At 44.1% G+C, this 17,187-nt stretch overlaps 1 protein-coding gene and 2 pseudogenes across 4 annotated transcripts in view; 1 reads left to right on the top strand and 2 right to left on the bottom strand.

Moving 5' to 3' along the window:
* LOC306640671 (coiled-coil domain-containing protein 43-like) overlaps positions 1–17,187 on the top strand; it is a 436,234-nt pseudogene that overhangs the window by 240,888 nt on the left and 178,159 nt on the right. The window lies entirely within an intron of this gene.
* Positions 1–17,187, bottom strand: part of LOC306638567 (actin-related protein 3B-like) — a 317,597-nt pseudogene that overhangs the window by 89,739 nt on the left and 210,671 nt on the right. The gene's annotated exons all lie outside the window — the stretch shown is intronic.
* Positions 1–17,187, bottom strand: part of KCTD21 (potassium channel tetramerization domain containing 21) — a 24,389-nt gene continuing 7,202 nt past the window's right edge. The window contains exon 2 of one of the 2 annotated variants that reach the window (XM_079105101.1): positions 1–3,104. In XM_079105101.1, the coding sequence (XP_078961227.1) occupies positions 2,292–3,074 (783 nt within the window). In that variant the 5' untranslated portion in view covers positions 3,075–3,104 and the 3' untranslated portion in view covers positions 1–2,291. The remainder of the gene's footprint in view (positions 3,105–17,187) is intronic. The other variant, XM_079105100.1, reaches the window with a different exon arrangement.

Consider the following 17,187-nt stretch of genomic DNA (forward strand, 5'->3'; position numbering starts at 1 on the left):
GTACACTTGCTCATTTATGGAGGAGACAAATCAGGGAAGCTCAGTGACTGGCCAAGTTTACACAGCAAGGGATGGAGACAAGATTTGCACCCGTCAGTCTGATTCAAGACTGGGTTTTTTTTCCTCCCTTGCAAACAGACACAAAGTAATGATCACTGACCATTTATTTGCACATACATTATTTCATTTGATCCTCACAACAGCCCTGTGAGGTAGGTAGGGTTATGTATTACTGTTTTGCCCATTTCACAGATGAAGAAACGGAGGTGGCTCAGTGAGGTGAGTGACTTGCATGAAGTCACATAGCATGTTAGTGGCTTCACAGGTTCTGAACTTTCTCTAAAGTCAAGCTGCTTGAATTAGGAAGCACCAAAAAGACAGAGAAAGGGAAATTTTATGGAGAGAAAAAAGAGCAGTGGTGATTTACAAGATTTCTTCTTCAAATTGTTTTTCTGTGGTTAGTTTCTGCTGCCTGTTCTAAACTGGGTCCTCTTTGAGGGGCTTTCTAGAGTAACACTGGTCTGGTCCCTCTGGAAGGAGGGAATGGCCTTGTCCACAGCCCAGCATCCTCTCAGGGTGTAGCTGTGGAGAGTCCCTTCCTTGGCCCACCTGCTATGGACGGCCATGTCACCAGGCTGTCCTGGTTATGTCTGGGGATCCATCTCCAGTGGGAAGGACTCAGATTCCCAGAGCTGCATTCACTCTAGGGATGGATAAGAATGTGCAAGCCGGAGGCCAGCAAGGCTCATCACCCCAGGAGTGGGAGTAGTAGCTTGGGGATTCTTGCTCTGGGTTGCACCCCCGGAGGCCCCTGGGCTAGCTAGCAGCAGACACAGTACAGTACTTACAACATGGGAAGGCCACCTTCTTGAGAGAAGTGTCTTAAGGGCTGGACACTTACTGCAAGGGAAATGTTATGGTTCAGACCACTCCTGGGCTCCTTGCTGCACAATGCTGCCAAGACCCTGTCTCCTTCCTCTGGATCTCCTCAGTGGTGACTCTTCATTTTTCAGCTGAAAATGGTCAAAAGGGATGCTGAGCTATGGTGTTGGGGAAGGTGGATGAAGTGGGGATCACGAATAAGGCAAAGTCATAACAAAAAGGCATTGACTGACAGGGCAGAAGGGAGCTAACTTTGGTTCCAAAGACAGATCCCAAAGGGAATCTGAATTCTGTGTAATGTCTTCAGAATAAGTGTTTGGCTTCTTGAGGGGACTGTTTTGGAAGCAAAGATGTATGTATAGTGAGAAGGAAGGTCCGAAATCAAGATTTAGCATATGGAAATGGAAGGAGAGATTTTGGCTCAATATAGGAAGAACTTTCTAATAACCAGTATTGTCCAACTATGACAGGAGCTGCCATGGGGACAGTAAGCTTTCTGTCACCAGAGGTATGTAGGCAGCCATAGGCGATCCCTTGGAGGTACTCAAAGATAGGTCTTCATCCTCAAATGTGGAGTGTCCTGGGGGTGGGGAAGGACTAAGCAACCACTGGATACTTTCCAACCCTGAGAATCCATATGTGTTTGTCTCAGTGATTCCTCAAATTTTGGGGAAAAGGGTTACAAAAGTCAAGCAACAGGCTGGACTATGAAGTGCCGTTCAGTACACTGGCTCCAAGTATTTTCACAGAGACAGCAGTCCCTAGGTTCAGTCCCATTCAGAGGGATGTCCCCAGCTTTTGAACCCTGCTTGGATGCTCACTCCTCTAGGCTATGTCACAGCTCAACTCTCTCCCGACAGCGCTGGGAACAATGCATTCCTAGTCAGCCGAATACGGTTGCCCCTGGGCAAACAAGTCCAAGCCCCTGGACACATCCTAGAGAAGAAGAGCAGGTGTGGTGGGATCTCCTGGGCACTTTGTGTCATGGGAAACTGAAGGGACCTTTGTTTCTCACTCCACCTCTTCTGCTGCCAGGGACTTTTTTCTTTCATGTGGGTACATGAGGCATTGGCTAGTGGTACAGAGATGAAGTCCATGAGAAAACTTCTGCTCCTCTGTCCTGACCAGAAGGTCCTCCTGTGGACTCCTTTCACACACATTGGCCAACTCTTCCCTTGTCATAATAAATTGCCCATCTCCAGCTCAAAATGGCAAGAAAAAGGTGGTTCTGTTCAGAGGACATGTGGATTCCAAAAGGTGGACTTTATTATGGGGGAATCAAGTCCTGCTATGCAATTAATATAGATTAGTCTAGTACCCTGCCTCACATTACTGATGAGACACTCTCCAAAGCCTTGGCTGATATGGAGTTTCTTGGGGACCCCCTCTCCAATGTTGCTGGGATCTTTTTACCTGTACCGTATTAATCGAATTATCTTATTGTTCATAAAGTCCAGAGCATGTGGGTGAGAAGAATCGATGCAGAAGCCATCACTCAGAGCGATTTTCAGCACCTCCTCCACGAAGACCTGGAAGCTATTGATCTGCTTGTTGGCAGGCACCACCCAGAGCCTCTTGAGGTTCTGTTTGGTGTACTCCTCCTCAGGCAGGCCTTCCACATTGGCCACCCAGTCCAGAGTCAGGTGGTTGGGGTCCTGTAAATGGCTGGTGATGGAGGAGAGATTGCCATTGGAGCAGTAGAAGAGCTTGGAGCCGAGGAGTTTGAGGAAGAGGCAAGATGTGCTGAAGATGTTGGCATTGAAGACCTCCATGCTGGAGGATGAGAGGCTGTAGATCTGGGGTGCCTCGCGCACAGTGAAGTGGACAGTCTGCACGCGCTGCTTCAGTGTGATGTTGAGCATGGCATTCTTCTCTGCCTTGGAGAGCTCCACCTCCTTCTCCTGCAGTGCCTCAATTAGGGGCTGTACCTGGTAGAAGTCAGCCTCTCTGCGGAGCAGGCCCATCTCCTGGAAGTCTTCGGGCAGGTCCAGGTGGGAAGTACGCAAGAAGTTGAGGATGTAGCGGAACACTTTGCCGTCACGATCAATGAAGCAGTTGCCTTGGCTGTCCCTCTTGGTGGGCATCTTCCCACTGAACATGGCACCCAACATGGAGTCAGGGAAGCTGGTCAGGGTTGCCAGTGAGGTTGTGTAAAGCTTCCCCCCGACATTCAGTGTAATGGGGTCAGACATGGCAGGAGGCTGGGGTTCTAGGAAATAGTCCTAGAGAGAGAGAGAAAATGAGAAATGACTATTACCCAACCTGACCTGGGTAGACACAGTACTTAACTCCTTATTCTAAATTGAACTTATATGACTTGAACTTGAATTAACGAATTAATACTCGATGAATGGCTGATAACTGTCAATTGTCACACTGTATATAGCACATTAGATTCACTTGGGAATTAAGACAAAAAAAAAAAAATAAAGAAGGAAAAAAAACAAGAAAACAAGAAGAAGAAACCCAAAGCTTTGTTCCCAATCCCTACAGATTCTATGGAAACATGGCGCCTACACTGGTATTTGCAAATGTTCAGTGAGAATAGAGAGCCCCTACTGGCCTAAAGGAAGAAAGGAAAGTGCCTGAACTGAAAGCTACACTCCAGCTTTTGCATGTATTTGCTTACATGACTGTCATATCATCTCTTGACACAGACAATACCACAATCCATCCCTGTTGGGCAGATGAGGACAACTGCCAAGATTCATTCCCACTCTTGGAGAAGGGCAGTACCTTGGTAGGATTCAAACCCAGGTTCCTTTTTATAAGAAAAATGTATAAATGCTTACGGCCAAAAGATTGGTATGTTCTAGTATTTAACCAATACTTTGAGACTTATGACTCTGGGTCTAGTATTCCTCTGTACCAATGCTGTCTCTGAATTTAATTATTTTTTCTCTAAGAATTTAAAATGAATGACTATGACTAGTGCCACTTCCCTGTATTTCCCTGACCCACAATGGGTCACTTAGCCCTCTGACTTCCAAAGGACTATCCTTTTTCCACTCTCCCTGCTCCTGTGATAACGTGCCTTGCCATGAAGATGCTCTTGGCTACTGGTGGCATGTCCTTTCCTGGATCTAGTTTCTCATACTTCTCTGAAACGGATTGCAGGGTCAATACAAATGTAGGACTCTGTCCAGAACCCCCTTCCTGAATGTGTTGTACCTACTCTTTAACAGAACCCCCTCTGACCTCAAGAGCCTTGGTCTAGGGCTGGTGAGTCTTCTTCAACCTCTTTAAGGTTCTAGGTATAACTGAAATATACCCTCTCAGTTTCCAACTACTTTCCCCAGAGCCGACCTGTGGAATATATTCAGCAATCTGACACTGGGGTAGGGGAACCAAGAAGAATCAATCCCACTCCAAAGCAGCCCAGGCTGGTCGGGGAGATAAGAGACAGTGAAGGTACAGTGACAAAGCAGATGAGCCAGGAGCTGGGGGAGTAGTTAAAAAGAATCCTGGCACATAAAGAACATTTTGCCTAATATACTCTCCAGGGGTCCACGGTGGTGGTTGGGGCTTTCCCAGAGTTACCCAGCAGAGGTGGCATGTTCTTCTCACCGTGTGTCAGCCTTCTGAAGATGACTGCATTGAGACACCATTTCTCCAGAGAATGGGGGCTATGCTGGGTGTGGGAGATGCTCAGCTGCCTCACCCGACTGTGGGGGTAGGGAACCCCTTGTGAGTCCTTCCCAGTCTAATGGGGCACTTTGATATAGCAGAATGGAATCAACCATCTGGAGTGTCTGAAGAGAAATAAGTCCATGACAAAGTTACAAAATCATAAGCAGAGGCCTGGCGCAGATGGGCTGTGAGGCAGTGGGGAGGTCCAATAGCGAGGGGCGGGCAAGGGTGAAGGGGGCAGTTGCTGGGGTGGAGGCTTGCTTTCAGATGCAGCAGCTGGAGGGTGTTGGGGCTCAGGCCTAGTTAGGCAGAATCTGGAATCTGATTCCAGAACCACCTTTTTCCTCCATTTCCCTCTTTCTGGGAATGTAGTCTCCTCTACCTCTTTTCCTGTCTAGATAATAATTTGCATATTCTAGTTTTTAGTCTCTCTCTCTTCTTGGGGTAAAAAAAGCCAAATAAACTCTTCCCTCTCCAAAACAATGGATTTCAGGCCCAGGCTCTGTGAAGTGGCTCAGCTCCAAAGAAGAAGCAGGCTCCTGAATCAGAGGCTGGGCAGCCTTTCCTCACAGTTCTGTAGGCTGCAGACCCCACATCTCCAGGCCTGAGTGTTGAAGTGCTCAGAACATTGTGGGTGGGGGAGGAGGTCAACAGCCATAGGACATTCCTAGGGATCCTTGTGTAGGTGCCCAACCTCCCATTTCTCTGCCTGCAAAAGCAGCGGAGCACCGGCTTTTCTGCCCCTACCATGACATGATGGCTCCAGTCATTTGTCTGGACAGGCCAGCAGAGAGTCATTGTCAGAAGGAGAAGAGGTCGGCTAGAAGTCAGGTCTCCTCTTTCCAGTTTAGTGTGCTCTCTGTGCTCACCCCATCCTACTGAGTCACATAGCTCAGTCCCCAAGGCTCTGTGTTCTTGTCACAGAGCTATAGCATCCACCAGCACAAACCCATAGGCCCTGTTACAGAAGACATAATGACAGGGCAGGAACTGGCACCTTGGGGGCGGTCTGAGGAGCTTCCTGAGAAGGCAGAGGGTTTGCACTCAGGTAGTAATGAGCCAACACTGCTGAGCTGCAGCCCTCATCAATGCCCAGCCATCTCCTGGCCATCTCCACCTGGGTATCCCATGGGTACCACAGCCTAATAAAATTTCTCTGCCCCCAGCCCTGCTGTGAGCTCTTCTCAGTCAGGTAACTACATGAGCCCAAGAGCCAGGAGGCAGATTGACCTCTGCAGCCCTAAGATATGTTGACGCTGTCTTCATCCCTAGAGCTCCTGCTGTAGTAGGAGCCCCTCTACTAGGAGCTCAGGCCTCATTTCTGCTCTCTTTGCAGCCTACAATCTCAGTGGGCTCCCTACCTTCTGTCCACCCTCCATTCTGGTCTGCAGACTGACCACCATGAAACACCACTGCTCACTCAAGCCACCTTGCACTTCCACTCACTTCCAACCCTGCCCCTCCACACACTCCAGGCTTTGCTCTGAAGACACCACTGGGTCACTCTTACAGTGTCACCTGTCCTGCTTTTGCTCTCCTTATATCACCCTTTCCTACCTTTTCCACTCCTCTACTGTTAACTTTTAAGGCCTAACCTACGAGGCACAGTCTCTAGAAGGCTGTCCCTGTATCTCCCCAAAGTTAAGGGTTCTCAGATTCCTGGGACCTTGTGCAAATCTTCCTGGCAGCACCCACCACTCTATCATTACTGATTTGCTTTGCATATGGTTTTCCTCCCTACTTTAGCAAAATGCAGGTCACTGGACATTCATATGGGGAGAAGAAAAAGAAGCTCGGTCCAACTCTGGCACCATATATAAAAAATTAACTCAAAATGGATCATAGAGCTAAATGTAAACAGAACTATAAAAATAGAAAATCTTTGTGATTTTGGGTTGGTTAGGCAAAGATGACTTGAGTAGGACCCAAAAGGGATAAATGATTAAAAAAAAAAGCTAATAAACTAGATTCATCCAAAAGAAAAATTAATGCTCTTCAAAAGATACCATTTAGAAAATGAGGACAGGGGATGTAGCTCAGTTGGTAGAGTGCTTGCCTCGCATGTACGAGGCCCTGGTTTCAATCCCCAGCACCACACACACAAAAAAAAAAAAAAAAAGAAAAAAAGAAAGAAAATGAATTGGTCCAGTGGTGCACACCTGTAATCCCAGGGGCTTGGGAGACTGAGGCAAGAGGATTGAGAATTCAAAGCCAGCCTCAGCAAAAGCAAGGCCCTAAGCAACTCAGTGAGACCCTTTCTCTAAATAAAATACTAAAATAAAAAATAGGGCTGGGGATGTGGCTTAGTGGTTGAGTGCCCCTGAGTTCAATCCCTGGTACCAAAAAAAAAAAAAAAAAAAGGGGGGGGGGAATGAAAGAATAAGATATAAACTGGGAGAAAATATTTGCAAAATATCTATCTTATAAAGGATTAGTCAGATAAATATAAATGACAACGTGAAAACAAACAACCAGTTAAACAATGGGCAAGGGCTGGGGATATAAGTCAATGGCAGAGCAGCTGCATAAGCATACACAGGCCCTGGTTCAACTCCCAGCCCTGTAAGACAAAACAACAATTTAAAAATGTCTAAAAGATCTGAACAAATGCTTCATAAAAGTGTGTGTGTATGACAAATTATGACATTGTAACAGTGATCACTCCTTTGCAAATTGTCCTTGTAGAGTTACTTCCCCTACATTTGCTCAGCATTCTAAATTCTAAATAAAAGCTGCACCTAAATAATTAAGATGTGAACTGCTAAATAATCTTTCTTTAGCTTTTTAGAACCCAGAACATCTGGTAACCTTCAATTTTTATCAGAATGTGCAAGACAATGCTTAACTTGCAGTAAAGTAATGTGTTTGTTTAAAGAATTACAGGAACTAGTCCCAGGAGGCCCAGGATGATTGCAATGTTCTAGCCAAAGAAGAAAAGGCCACACCCTGGATGAATGACCTGGTTCAGCGCTTAGCCTTCCTGCCCACTGTCCCTCTCTATAAAAGCCCTCAGATGTACCTGAGTTCCCCAAGACGGTCTCTTTTGGGGGACAATAACCTCCTCCATCTTCTCGGCGTGCTGGCCCTTGAATGTAAACCTGTTTTCCTTCCCACCAACACTTGTATCTGAGTATTAGCTTTTGAGTAGCAAGCAGACGGAATCTTGAAACAGTTACAATATGAAAAGATGTTCAACATGATTACTCATTAGGGACATGAAAATTAAAACCACGACTAGACACCAGGAGAGAGGAATTCAGGGATACAAAGAGAGCAGCGTCTCCAAAGAGAAATGCCTATGAACTATTGGAATATAAAACAACTCCCAAGCAACCCACCCTGCATCTTGCCAGCAGCTGGCCGACTGGCTGATGAAAGCAGCAAAAACCACAAGATAACCACAAGGCATCTGGAGGAACTAAGCAGCTGGATTAAATCATAGAAGGGCAAGCCCAAGAGAAACTGGTGCAAAATTATGTAACCCCACCCTGGCTCCCCCTCTAGTGCAGGCCCCTAGCCACTCTATTAATGTTAGAACCCAGACCAAGGCAATGTGACTCACTCTGGCTCCTCCCCTGCACGCTCCTTCGCTAGTGTGTACTGTCCCTTTGTAAGAAGCCTCTTGCTTTGCTACTCATACCTGATGCATCCTTAAATCTTTTTCTATGACGTGTCAAGAGCATGGAAGTTCTGAGTACAGGTCTCCTCTGCCTCTGGAGAGATCTTGGACCCCCTTATAGTGACAACTATGTACCTATGAATATGGCTTATCTAAAAAAATCTGACAATATCAAATGCTAGTGAGTATAGAGCAACAGAAACTCTGATATGCTGCTGAGAACGCAAAATGGTTCTACCACATGGAAACAACTGCCATACAACTAAGTGATCTCACTCCTGGATATCTATCTATTCCAGAGATACGAAGATCTATGTCCATGCAGAAGCCTGTATGTAAGCTGTATGTGGCGACACACACCTTAATCCCTGCTATTCTGGAGGCTGAGGCAGGACGATTGCAAGGTTGAAGCCAGTTCCAGGGCAATTTTGCAAGACCCTGGCTCAAAATAAAAAATAAAAAGAGCTGAGGATGCAGCTTATTGGTAAAACACCTGAGTTCAATCCCCAGTACTAAAATAGTCTGTGATTGCAGCTTTATTCATAATTGCTCAAACCAAAATGTAAATAGATAAACTGTGTATATGCATTCAATGGAACATGACTCAGCAATGTATATTATCCACACACATACATCCCCTCTCATCCATGTGGATGAATTCCAAAAGTATTACCTTAAGTGAAAGAAGCCAGTCTCAGAAATTTACATGTTGCATGATTCTATCTATATAACCTTCTGGAAGCGGGGGCACACACCTGTAATCTCAGTGACTCAGGATGAGCCAGGAGGATTATAAATTTAAGTCTAGCCTTAGCAATTTAGCGAGGCCCTAAGTAACTTAGCAAGACCCTGTCTTTCTTAAATAAACAGGACTGCAGATACGGCTCAGTGGTAAAGCACCCCTAGGTTCAATCCCCAATACTCCCCCACCAAACAAAAATGAAACAACAGAACCTTCTGGAAAAAGCAGAAGTATAGAGACAGAACACAGCAAGAGGCTGGTTTGGGGAAAAGATATTGGTATCTTGATGTCATGGTGGTCAAATGACTGTATATTATCAAAATTCATATAAATATACAACTGAGAAGGAAAAATTTTACTGTATGTAAATTTTGTCTCAAAAAAAAAAAAAAAAACTGGGGAAAAATGAAGGTAGTGACCTATTAATGAATCATGAAATCAGTACAGTGAATGTATTGTTACCGGTCATATATCACAAATACTGCTTAGAACTTTTGAGTGTGGGCATTAGTGAACTGGATCATGACATAAAAATATATTTATACATCATGGGTTGTGATTATAGGGGACAGAAAAAAAACACTCTCTGAAGGTCAGATTATTGACTCTATGAAATAAACTGATAGTACACAGATTAACCCAAGAAAAAAACATTTTAATTAAGCGTATATGTGTGGGAGAATAGAAGTTTGGACGACTGAAGTCTCTACAGTGCCCTGAGCAACAGGAAAGAAAAGCGGCTCGGGGCTTCTGGGAGGGCGGCCACGAGGGCTGTGGGACAGAAGACAACTGTGTGGAACATAAAGGTGGTACTGCTATGCAGACTGGGTCTCTCAGGTAATGGAAGTTGTCTAGGAACAGTTCTTGAAGAATGGGTGACAGCCTGTGACACTTTGTCTGGGTGTCCTTCAATTTCTTCTGTGATTCAATTAATCTTCCCTGGTTGATGAGATTCCTGGGAAAGGGACTCATGACAATTCCTTGTCTTTAGTCAGATAAGGGATCTTCAGAGAAAGCCCCTCCCTGATTCCAAGCAGTCAGCAGGCCGAAGTGCCATACTTTGGGGGTATTGTTTTCTGAGTCCCAAAATGATAAGAGAAAAACACAAAAACAAAAATGGAAAACCAATGCTTAGTTTGTGATCTGAGAGCGGCGACATGTCCCATTGCCTAGCACACAGGAAGGCTGGTGGCACTGCAGGCAGGGGCTGTGTGAAACTGTGACACAAGAAGAAATGGAGAGCTGGTTTTAGTCTCCAGCTCTCAGGGTTCCTAAACTGTTGTAAAGTCCTAAATAATAAAAGCTATTGGAACTTCATTATAATAACTGGTTTTATCCGCAGTTTCTGAAATAAAGGTGAAAGGAGAATTTTTAAATTCTTTCCCCCACTGCAGTACTAGGTAATGAACCCAGGGCACTCTACCACTGAGTTATAAACCCAGCCCTTTTAATTTTTGAGACAGGATCTCAATAAGTTGCTGAGGCTAGCCTCAAATTTACGATCCTCCTACCTCAGTCTCCCCAACTGCTGTGATTACAGGCCTGGGTCACTGTGACCAATGAAAGGAGCATATTTTGTTATTCATAACAGTCCCTGCCAACCAATCAATCACACCAGTTTGTTAAAGGATTAGGGGCTGGCTGCCCAGGAACAACCAGCCATTATGGGGTTGGTATTTTCAATCCCCATCTCCAGGGCAGAGTGACTGGAAAGTGACTTAATCACAAATGACCAAATGATTTGATCAACCATGTGTATCATGATTAAGCCTCCACAAAGTTTCTTTTTTTTTTTTTTTTTTTTGGTGTGTGTGTGTGGGCTACTGGGGATTGCCCTAGGAGCATTCTTTCTCTGAGTTACATCCCCAACCCTTTCTAAAATTTTGAGACAGTCTTGCTAAGGCTGATCTCAAACTTGGTGATCTCCTGTCTCAGCCTTCTCTGGGATTACAGGCAGGTTCCACCATGCCTGGCTTACCTACATAAAAACTGAAAACAGGGTTCCAAGCTGGTGAACACCTGGACGTGCTGACAGGGCAGAGCATGGGGCATGGCAGCTGTGTGCCCTTTGCCCATACTATGCCCTTCCTGTGCAGTTCTTCCATATGGCTGTTCCTGAGTTGTATCCTTCCATAGAAAACCAGGAGTCCAGTAAGCAAGCTGCTTTCCTGAGTGCTGTGAACTGTTCTTATAAATCATCAAATCTGAGAGGGGGTGGTAGGAACCTTGGATTTATAGCCAGCTGGTGTGAATCAGAGGTGACAACCTAGATTTGGAATTGGCCACTGAAGGGGGACTGTCCTGTTGGACTGAGCCCTTAACCTGTGGTGTCTATGCACAGGTGGACAGTGTCACAGAATTAGTAGGTATGGGGAAAAGCCCTACTAATTTGGTGTTGGTGTGAGAGTAAAGGAAGGAGTTTTGGGAGTTGGGGTGTAGCTCAGTGGTGGACTGCCTACCTGGCATGCATGAGGCTCTGATATCCATTCCCTGCACCATGAACCAGCCCCCCTTTTTTGTTTGTCTTAAGCTAAGAGGGAGAAACTGAATATCTACGGAAGCCTTTTACTACAATCCAAGGCCTTTGCACTCATCAACCCTTTAAAACTTGAAATGTGAGGAGGTTTCAGTCTCCTCTGCCCTTGTGGGGCAGATGAGGAAATAGACTCAGAAAGACTGGTGACTGTAATGACTCAAAAAATTCTGGACCTCCCGAAGCAGGCTTTTCACTGCTCTGTAGCTTGTTGGCAGGACAGTGGTTACCATCTGTTGAGTGCCACCTAACACTTGGTACCATTTACTTAAAAAATTTTTGGTGATGGGGATCCAACCTAGGACCTTTGTGCATGTGAGGCTTGTACTCCACCACTGAGCTATAGTCCCATAGCTGCTTTTAATAAAAAATATAGAAACACACAGAGAATGATTCTTTTGTGCTAGATGCTTTCCATGCATTACCTCGATGTTTTCATAGCCACACTTTGAGATGGGTACTGTTAGGGTCCAGGACAAACCATCCCCCAAAATGGCTGCAAGAGACTAAAATATGCCACCTCCTCTGTGGCACATTGATTATTTCAAGCTGGTTATTTTGAGAAACTGCAGACACAGGAGTAGACGCTCAGACACATGACATCTGACAAGCTTCCCTCTGTTAAGGAAATTCACACCTATACTAGAAACTTTCATTAGCAAACCGAAGTGTACCAAGAAGAGAACTCCTCTGAGACGACTTTTATCACCTGAGAGACTTCTCTGCATAACACCAGTGTTTATTGAGCACCCATTTCTTCTCCTCACCATCCCATAATTTTATCTCAATCACTCTCAGAAGTCCCAAGTGACTCTTCCTTTCTGTTGCTCAGGATGCTGTATAAACATCAATGACCTGGTGCTTCTTTTAGTCATATCTGAGGTGTGTACACGATTAAAATGGGTGTTCGCCTGTTGATCCATTTTACATCGGTTTAATTTATAGTTCAGCCAATAACCAAGTACAAGGAAGCCATCTGCCCTCCTATTATCATCTCCATCTTGTAGATGAGGAAACTGAGGCTCAGAAAAGAAAGGAGATTGCATACCTAGTTAGAGGTGGAGTTGATATCTGAACCCAGGTCTGAGTTCAACCTCTTATTTCCCTTTCCTCCATAGGACCCCAATGTGAAATGTGAGCAAGAGATTCACATATCCCCTTATCATCTAACTAGACTAGACTGGAGTCGTCCACTGCTGGTCTAGGACTCTGTCCACTTGCATCAGAGGACAGGGGGACAAAATTCCAGGATGGCCCAGAGCTCCTCCATAGCTGACATAGGGCAAGTCTACCAAGTGGTCTAAAACCTTTCTACTTCAACAGCAGCCCATGACATCTAATGATAAAGCAGCAAAACACAAGAAGCCAGGTTTGTAAAAGTCAGATTTGAAAAGATGAATGAGAATGTCAACCAACCAGGAAGTAGAGGTTAAACCTCACCACTGTGTGTGAATGAGTAATTTTTCTTAAGTCGACATTCCAAGAGGTAACTCTAAAGTTCTAGTCTGCTTCTGGACTGGAAAATCAGCCCCATCTGCCTCCCTGAGAAAACCATCAGTGTCAAATCAGATTACTGTGCACCTGGCATGGAAGCGGGAGGCCAGGGTGCCTGGATCTAGGGTTGCAGCTGCGATGGGAAGGTGCCCAGCCTGGCACACTGGGCAGGGGCAATTACATCTAGGGCCTGAAAATTGCCATTTGAAACCTCTAATTGTGTCACAGAAAATAGAAATCTTTGAGAAGAGTTGTCCTATAGGGAAGGGTGTCCAAGATATTGTTCTAGAGATTACTACTATGTCCTGGCTCCCTCAGTCCCTGTGGGCCTCATGAGGGAAGTAGCTAATGCTGAGCGCCTACTGAGTAGCAAAGCTGGTGCTGGGTGCCTTATCTGTTAGCTCCCAACAGCTCCGTAACACTACTTCAAGGAAAGTACTGCCTTCACTTTACAAAGGAGAAACTGAGGCTCAGAGAGGTTAGGTATCCTGCCCAAAGCAGCCGCAGAGTCAGGATGTCAGCTTAGGCTTGTGTGACTGCAAAGTCTTTGATCTGAACAATGCCACTCCTCTTTGGTCATTCATAGCAGGAGACCCGGAAGGTCCATCATTTGTACCCCTCCTACCTCTTGCCAGGTGCTCTCACACCTGTCATCTCAAACACTTGATTCTGACCCAAATAATGGCCAGGGGAAAAAAACCAATATTTCCTGAGTACTTCGGACATGGCCTGAGCCAGGTAAGGCATTTTCCTGTAGATTATTTCATTAAAAAGTCACACTGATGCTGTGAAGTAGGTATGATTATCATCTCAGTTTTTTAGGATTATAAAACTGAAGTCCAGAATAATGAAGGCAGCTACTTAAGATCACAAAACTAGAGGTGACAGATTTAGAATCCAGAGTGAGACCCAGGCATGGTGGTGTATGCCTGTAATCTCAGCAATTTGGCAGAATGAAGCAGGGGGATTGCAACAAGTTTAAAGCCAGCCTGGGGCAACTTAGTAAGACCCGGTTTTAAAAAAAAAAAAAAGGATTTCTAAAGTGAGGTCTGTCTAAAGTCTGTATCCTAACCAGTAACACACACTATATTTTTCAGAAGCATAAACAACTTGAATAGAGACCTATGATGTTTCTGAGAGGAACACAAAAAATATTAAAAGTTATACTTCTAAAATTAATTAAAGAGACTGGGGATGTAGCTCAGTGGTAGAGTGTTTGTTTGCCTCCCTTTTATAAGATCCTGGGTTTAATCTCAAGTATTACACATGCACACTATATATACATAGATATGTGGTTGTTATGCTGTTCTAACCCAAATCCCAAGAGTATTTTTTTTATCAAAGACTTAAAATATTAAAACATGAATCTGGAAGAATGAGTGATAATCCTAAGAATAGCTGAAAAAGAGGCAATATCTTAGTGTAATACATTAGATTATATAACAATGACATTCAAACTGTGGTATTAAGAAAATGAAAAAGAGAAGGAATTTTATAATAAATATGAAGAGACTGATGACAATTCTTAAAAATAAAAAAAATTATATTTTGATCATACAATAACTCTGGGAGCCAGGCAGGACGGGCCACATTATCTTTACTTCATGGACAACCTGAACCAGACTCAGAGGGTGAATGAATCACTTGCCCAGGGCTTCGTGTGCATTCTTCTTGGTTTTTGAGGTGCTGGGGATCAAATCTGGGGCCTTGCACATGCTAGGTCCTGGGTGCTCTACCACCAGGCTGCATTCCCAGCCCCTCATGCACATTCTTGACCTCAGAGTCACAAACTGTGGAAGGTTCCAGGTTTGGAGATCCTTCAGAGAACAAGTCCTCTGGGGGCAACCTGGCGTCTTCACCAACCCCGGTCTTCGGCAGGCAGCTAAACTCAGCCACAGAGGGCCTCACTGAACACTCACGGGCTCCTTTGGTACAACTTCCTCCTTCCCTCCACTACTGCCCACTTCCATAATGAACTACACTACTTCCAGAATGAAGCTACTTTGAATACAGTCTACCCCTTTCACACTATCAGTGTCGATCAGCTGTTGTAAATGACAAACCTACTAAGTAATGACAATTTTCTCTCCCATTTCCTGGCTCTTCTCACTTAAAGAGCCTATAAATGATACTCAGGAGTCATAAGCACACCAGGCCCTGGATTTTCCTTTCTAGATATCATCTCCTACCAACAAACAAACAAACAAAAAAAACCAGAGCTTCCTGGAGAAACTGATGATTTCGAGACAATTTAAAAACTTTGATAGAAAAAAGTTCCATGTCAGTTTGGAACACCTCCTACCAGATAGAAAAGAAGTAATCAAAGACTAATGAAGTTGGGTAAAAAAATACATACATAGTTGTCAGGTGCAGTGGTGCACACTTGTAACCCCAGCTATACAGGAGCTGAGGCAAGTTCAAGGTCAGTCTGGGCAACTTAGTGAGACCCTGTCTCAAAATAAAAAATAAAAAGGGTTGGTATGTAAGTTCAGTGGTAGAGCACCTCTGGTTCAATCTTTAGTACCAAAACCAAACTAAAACAAAAAGCCCCAAGACAGGAAAATACATGAATACACAAAAGCAAAACAAAACAAAACAACAATAAAAAACCAGAGGGCTGGGGAGATAGCTCAGTCGGTAGAGTGCTTGCCTTGCAAGCACAAGGCCCTGGGTTCGTAGAGAGCTTGACTACCGCGCGTGAGGCGCTGGGTTCGATCCTCAGCACCACATAAAAATAAATAAATAAAAATAAAGGTGTCCACCTACAACTAAAAAAATACTGGGGGAAAAAAAAAAAAAAAGAGCTAGCCTGAAGGTCAAATTAAGGATAATCTGAGTACCAGAAAGAATGATAATGGATTATATAGCGCATTAAATTTTTAAAAATCATGGGTCCATCTTACTACAAAAAGAAGATAGGGGAGAAAGGAAAAAGTCACCCTACAAAAAAGAATACGAAATAATAAATATAAAAAATAAATATAAAAGGAATGGTAGAATTAGAAAATTACTGGTTTGCAACCCTCAATGCTGCAATTTAGGCAAAAATCATCAGTGGATGTGGTGTGGAAGGTTATCAGGAACACCAAATTTTACAGTCTCTAAGAACCACCACACAGATTTACTTATTAATTACAAGAGAGTAAAATTTGGATACTGCAGCAATGTACACCTATAATCCCAGATACTAGGGAGGCTAAGGTAGGAGGATTCCATGTGAGGCCAGTCTGGGCAACTCAGACTCCAAAAACAAACAAACAAACAAACAAACAAACAAACCAAACAAGGGCTGGGGATGCAGCTCAGTGGTAGAGTACTTGCCACCCTGGGTTCAATCCCCAGTACCACACATAGTAAAAAAAAAAAGAAAAGGAAAAAGAAAAATTTTACCCTTGCAATAGAGATATCAGGAGGTTGTCATGACCTTAATCAATAGAACAGCAAAAGAATCTGAATCTAATCATCAAAGAAGTAATCAAACATACTTAGAGATCTATAATCAGATGCAATATGTGAATCTTGACTGGATCTCATTTTAAAAACCAAAGACTTACAAAAGATACTTTTGACAATTGGAAACATTTTAGTATTAACTGCTTATTAGTAATACTGACTTGCTCTTTTCTCAAGTAGGATACCAGTATTGTGGCTATACCGGATAATGTCATAAGGAGATGGATGTCTGCTGAAGAATTTAGGGGCCAGGTGTCAGAATGTCCGTAACTTGTTTTTGTGATGGGTTCTCACTGTGCTGCCAAACTAGTCTCCAAATCCCGGCTTCAAGTGATTTTCCCACTTTAGCCTCTCAAGGACCTAGGACTACAGGGACATTCACCACGCCTGGCTTGTAACTTACTTTTTTTTTTTTTTTTAAGCGGTACTGGGGATCGAACTCAGGGCCTGGTGCTTGCAAGGCAAGCACTCTACCAGCTGAGCTATCTCCCCAGCCCTGTAACTTACTTTTGAATAGTTGAGGGGAAAAAAAGTGTGTATGTAGTAAAAGAAGTGGTCAGGTGTGAATTGGTGCACTTAGGTGAAGGGCTAGAATCTTTTTTGTAGGCTTGGAAATTTAAGAAAAAAATGTATATTTTGAGGACAGAGGAAGAAAGACATATCTCCCTCATAAAACCATAGACATGAAGTTCCAGCCAGAGTGTCAGACCCCAATGGATAGCCAGAATCAATAAACTACAGATTTGTTATTGCTACAAAAAAGCATTAGAAGTTCATAATTTTCGTCCCCAAATGTTGCTGCATTTTGGAGGGTGAAGAAGTCAACCAGGGATA

This window comes from Sciurus vulgaris, assembly GCF_902686455.1.
Source record: "Sciurus vulgaris genome assembly, chromosome: 11".
Taxonomy (NCBI): Eukaryota; Metazoa; Chordata; class Mammalia; order Rodentia; family Sciuridae; genus Sciurus; species Sciurus vulgaris.